This window comes from Octopus bimaculoides, chromosome 5 (genome assembly GCF_001194135.2).
Source record: "Octopus bimaculoides isolate UCB-OBI-ISO-001 chromosome 5, ASM119413v2, whole genome shotgun sequence".
Lineage (NCBI taxonomy): Eukaryota > Metazoa > Mollusca > Cephalopoda > Octopoda > Octopodidae > Octopus > Octopus bimaculoides.
The window spans coordinates 121,436,231-121,441,912 of record NC_068985.1 but is presented as its reverse complement, the minus strand read 5'-3'; the positions used below and the strand labels follow the sequence as shown (position 1 = coordinate 121,441,912).

The 5,682-nt window shown below is 36.1% G+C and overlaps 1 protein-coding gene across 1 annotated transcript in view; it reads right to left on the bottom strand.

Annotated features, from left to right (window-relative positions):
• Window positions 1–474: 474 nt before the first annotated feature.
• The window catches only part of LOC106875753 (S-phase kinase-associated protein 1), a 21,988-nt gene continuing 16,780 nt past the window's right edge, over window positions 475–5,682 (bottom strand). The window contains exons 4-5 of the mRNA XM_014924008.2: window positions 2,027–2,167; window positions 475–1,364 (exon numbers count right to left, since the gene is read on the bottom strand). Of these exons, the coding sequence (XP_014779494.1) occupies window positions 1,329–1,364; window positions 2,027–2,167 (177 nt within the window). The 3' untranslated portion in view covers window positions 475–1,328. The remainder of the gene's footprint in view (window positions 1,365–2,026; window positions 2,168–5,682) is intronic.

Here is a 5,682-nt window from a genome sequence, read left to right as displayed (position 1 = left end):
TCAAACAATGTCATACAGGTGGCAATTAGGCAGGAGACATTAGAATATCAATGTTTTGAGGCATCCGTTCTGACTATGCTCCAAGATCAAATCCAGGCATGGCTTACTTGGGTGATAAACTTAATCCATTGTGTGGTTTAACATGAATGCCTTTAGTGGAGTCCATTTGCTTAAAAGCACTTTGGCCTGACTTCTTGTAAATGAATGGAGGATATCTTCTGGCCTCCCAGAAGCCTTGGAAGCCCAGTAGAGGGACATGGACACTACCTTCCCACCTGAAAAGAAAGAAACAAACATAGCACTCTTCCACCAAACCACTTATTTTTTTGTAGTGCTGGTGAGGGATAGCAAACTGGTGTCCTGCTAATGCCAAAAGGATCATAATCATGTAGGTCCATAAAGAAAAAACTATCATCAAATAAATAACACTAACAAGAAAACAAAGAATAATGAAACAGCAGTGAAGAGAGGAGGTACAGCTGTGTGGTTAAGAAGTTTACTTTGCAACTATGATTTCAGACCAAATCCCAATGTGTGGGTCGCTGTGTAAAGAGCCTTCTAATTATTGCCTTGGTTTGACAAAAAATTTTGTGAATTGAATTCGGTTGTTAGAAAAATATGTAGAAGCTTGTTGAATGGGCTATCTTTGTTCTCAAGTAGCAAGCTTGATTTAGTACCACCCTGGATATTGAGTGCCTTAAGCAAAGCCCTAACTGTAGCATGTAGTATGAGAGTAACATTTTCCTTTCAGTCTAAGGCCCTGAAAACTAAAGGTAAAATGTACTGCCGTTCCTTATTTGACTAAGTAATAAGAAAGAAAATTAAAAGTGGGGGGGAAAAAAAACAAAAACAAAACGACGGCATAAGTTAGTGACTAACAAACTTTTAGTCTTGAGGGAGTTTTTTTTTTTCTTAATTCCTTTTTTTTTTGATTTTTTTTGCACAGAAATCTTGTCTTTTGATACAAACAATAAAATAAGACTTGGCATTAACCTAAGAGATTCCTAAAGGTTGGTTTCTTCCTTTTTGTTTTTTACATCATGAATAGAAGCTTAAATTACCCTATAGTTTATTGTACAAGACTAGATTAAATTTCTAATAGCCAAGATGGGACTAGAAATTGACAGTCAAGAAAAAAAAAAGTTATAAGGGGAAAGTACTTGGGGCAGGAAAAGAAACAAAAGTTCTTGAGAGAAATTTGTTTTTGTTTCAAAAGACAAGGAAAACACATATGATATGTCCATAAATTAAAAAATAAAATAAAACCAAAGGGTGTGAATGTGTATGGAAAATTTAAATTAAAACTATTATTCAGGTTTTTTCTTCACTTATTTTTCTTCACACCATTCATTTTCCTTCCGCACCTATAATAAAAAAAAAAAAAAGAAAAAAAAATGAAGACTCATTTGCATATAAAAAAAAAATATGTAAATATATTTTGACTTCGGTACAAACAACTAAGATGTCATGTCTGACAAATATTGGGTTTACTAGTGAATATACTTCAAGTGCTGTGTTGCAGAAATGTAGCTAATAATATTAGCATTTTGATACTGTGTGTGTGCAAGCGAGCAAGATTTTATGATGGAGGTGACAATAACGCTCTGTTAAGTTGCTGATGCATTTATTATGTTGCGATAAGTTGGCAGATTGGTAGAATCATTAGAGCACTCTGATTCAGCTCTTTATATTTGGAGATCAGCTTTGCATTCCAGCTCAATGGGCTTGACAAAATAAAGTACAAGTATTGAGGTTGATGTAAATGATAAATCTCTCTCCTCAAAGATTGTTAACCTTCTCCCTAAATTAGAAACAATCATGTAGTTATAGTGAGGTGACTACCACAATATTTACTTTCTCAGCAGGCTTTATTATGGCACTGTACCGAGTTTACAAACAGCCAACACACTGAAATATTTGAGAGCAAAGTTTGAAACCAGTGTCTTAGTGATACACAAACCCATCAGTTATTGTATTATAGAAAAAGACAAGACAGAAAAGTGTTAAATGATAAAACTATTGTTACCTGTTCCTCTTCTGCAGGGGTGAAATCGTTTTTAATGTTGAATGTTTTGCGTATCTCATCAGGAGCTTTGCCTTTGATCATATTAGCCACTGTTTTACAGGTAACATCAAGAAGTCCCTTGATATCCAAGTAATTAGCAGCCTGTAATAATATGAACAAACAGTGATTAAATTATAGAAATTACAGAGCAAACGGCAAGTATTATTTAATACATACATGCAAAAACACACCCATGAAAGAACTCCAATGTGAATATTAGGCTTGTCAAACTGAACCAGTTCATAAGTTGTCAGTGCAGAAGTAGGTGTGATAAAAACCATGTCTGAACCGTAGCATGTCAATTCCCTACCATCACAACCAGATACTAATCAATATTTTAATATTTGGTGTAACTAGTGACAGTAAGTAAATGGATCTTTGTTGGTTTTGACAGAGTATTCAGTTTTTTGCTTCAACCAAGCTATCTGCTCATTGCATTAAAAGTGTCTCACTAGTCTACAAACATGTAGTATTAATGTAGTCCTCAGTGTGACAAGACTGTGTCATCATTTTCGATGATCACATGGCTCAGATGGGATTTGTTGAGGCAAGTTTTCTATGGTCAGATGCTCTTCCTTTTGCCAACCCTTCAAGCAAGGTAATATTTCCACATGGCTAGACATGTTTTTGCAGAATATTGGACATGTCACTGCCTCCATGACAGTGCTACCCATTTACAACTATCACACAGTGTCAAGACAAAGGAATGTAAACGCATTATATATACATATATACACACACACACACATTAGCTGAATGACCCAACGTTGCCAGGGTTACTGCTGTTCTCATAATTATTTCAAAACATTTATGTTTTATTAAAAAATATCGAAATTGTAATGATAATAGACCTTCAAACTGAAAATCTGTCAATCCTGCAGCACCCCAGGGTAAACAATATTCATTGCGTAATTTTTTATTGGTGTCGAAATGAATAAATTGTTGTTGCTTCCAAGTCGAGAGCAAGCAAGGTAGACTTAATCTCTGCACTACATGCTTTTCCCACAGTCAACAACCTTGAGGGATTAACCCTGAGATTTGTTAATTGAAATACCAAAACTTAGTTTAACTGGAAACCGAAGCATCTTAAAAAATTCAAATGGAATATCTGTAGGTACGATAGGAATTTTTGGAATAACATCTTATCTGGCCACCACAGTCCCCAGATCTCAATATTATTGAACATTTATGGTGCATTTTAGGAAAACAAGAATGGACAAAAATTCCTTTCAAAACAATTCAAACTTTGTATGAGTTCATACCTTGTAGAATTCAAGCTGTAATTACTGCCAAAGCAGTCCTACCCCCATATTAAAATAAATTTGTTTGAAATTTTAGGGGGGTTTCCATTATTTTGTTCAACCCCTGTATATGCATATATATGTATATACATACACTCACGATGGGCTTTGTTAGTTTTTATCTACCATATCTACTAACAGGGCTTTGGTTAGCATAGGACTATAGTAGAGGACACTTGCCCCAGGTGTCATGTAGCAGGACTGAATGCGAGACCACATGATAGGGAAGCAAGCTTCTTAACAACACAGCCATGTCTATGCTGTATATGTGAATTACAGTTAAACCCATCTGATGGGTTTCCAGAGTCTCCCCTGTTTCAATTTCAGTCAGAGGGCTTGGATCAACTTAAGGCATTGATAAAGTACATTGTTTTAAAAGGCTACACTGCGGGATTGAACCTATGACTTCATGATTGTAAAGTAAACTTCTTAAGTACAAGGCCAGGAAATGTCCTTGTATAATAACTACAGAGTTGTTATATCCAAGTAACTTTACAGTGAAATACTAAATGTCATGTAAAACACTGGAGTGGGAGGAAAAATGGAAAGCAAGCAGCACTTGCATGCAAAGTGCAAACAAATGCCTCTTACATTATGGAAAACAATGCACCTGTGCTGGTGGCACGTAAAAAGCACCCAGCACACACTGCTAAGTGGTAGTCATTAAGAAGGTCATTCAGCCATTGAAATCATGCTACAACAGACAGTTGGAGTCAGGACAACTCCATGTCAAATCATGCAACTCATGCCAGCATGGAGAGTGGACATTAAACGATGATGATGAGTCTAAAGAGTTAGAATGAGAAGAGGCACCAAAAATTTGAAAATACATGAGGAAAAGTTCTCAAGTGATGTCTTTTCTTTTGTGAAAGACTGAACAAAAGGTTACATGATGTTATTAGCTAGAAATAGACGAATTGTAACAGGAATAAGCTTTTGAGAGTCCAGAACTGGGGAAATTAGCTAGTATATTTAAGTAACAGCAGACAGATAAAATGCTAAAACACAAGATGGCGAGCAAAATGCCAGAAAAGTTTAAGAAATTAGAGATGAAAGAATTGGAATTTGTATAGTAATAATAACAAGAGTACTCAGAGAGTGCAAACCTCCACCAAAGCAACACCAACATCCTCTCAATGATTAGCTGGAGATGATTTTTAAAATGAGAATATCTGAAATAAACTCGACTGCTGATACAAACGAGAATACCAAAAATGAGCCCAACTGCTCTCAAAAATTAAGTAAAAAAAGAAACATCAAAATAATCCAAAATCCTTGTTTGTTATCTGATCAATCCCAATGGTAGTCATGGAATATGTTGGTGGGTGTGCAGGCTGTGTTTGTAATGTGTGTGTCTGCAGTGGGAATAGGGATAGTTTTCTCTATGAAGGCCTTTTTTAGTCTATCCACTGATATAATGTCTTTATGACCATTAGGGTCTATAGTGAAAAATTTATCTGTGTATGAAAGAAAATGGAAAGGACCGGCATACGGTGCTGTTAACGGAGGTTTAACAACATTGTTGTGCACAAAAATGTGAGTCGAAGAAGTAAAGCTTCCTTCAAGGCAGAGCTAGAAATGCAATTGTCAAATAGGTAAGAGGTTTTAAACAGGAGCGACATATTCAAAGTTGCTAAAGCTAAAAATTGTTGAGGATAAATTAAATTTATTATTGTTTCTAAATATGTTAGTGTTATTTGATTTCTGAATATTTTTGCTGTCATTTGTCTATGTTAGTTTGATTTTTTAATCCATCAGTTTCTAGTAAGATAGAGACGCGAGTAAAATTAATAATAGAGAAACAAAAATCAAACTTTGGAAACAGCAACACCGCCAAAATTTATGTGGAAACCATGAGCGTGCTTACAAGGGAGATAATCAGAGAAAGACTTGAAAGTCCATAAGATCGTCATACTTCATGTAAAGTAAGTAAAACAAATAATCCAGAATCCTTGTCCAGTACCGGATCAATCCCAAAATCTAATCAGTTCGTGCCAGTCATGAGGCCAAACATCCTTAAAAGTTTCATCAGAATCCATCCAGCGGTTCTTGAGATATCTTGTCCTCTCAACGTCGGCACGCTGAAAGGTAGATCTGGTGAAATTGTTGAGATGCTTGAACGGAGATGCGTAGATATGTGCTGCATCCAGGAAGTAAGATGGAGAGGAGGTTCTGCAAGGTTCCTCACAGGCAAAGAACACAGGTACAAGATTTTCTGGGCAGGGAACACTGACGGGGTCGGGGGCGTAGGAATACTTCTAGCGGAGAAATGGGTGGATAAGGTAATCGAGGTCGTTAGAGTAAGTGACAGAGTAC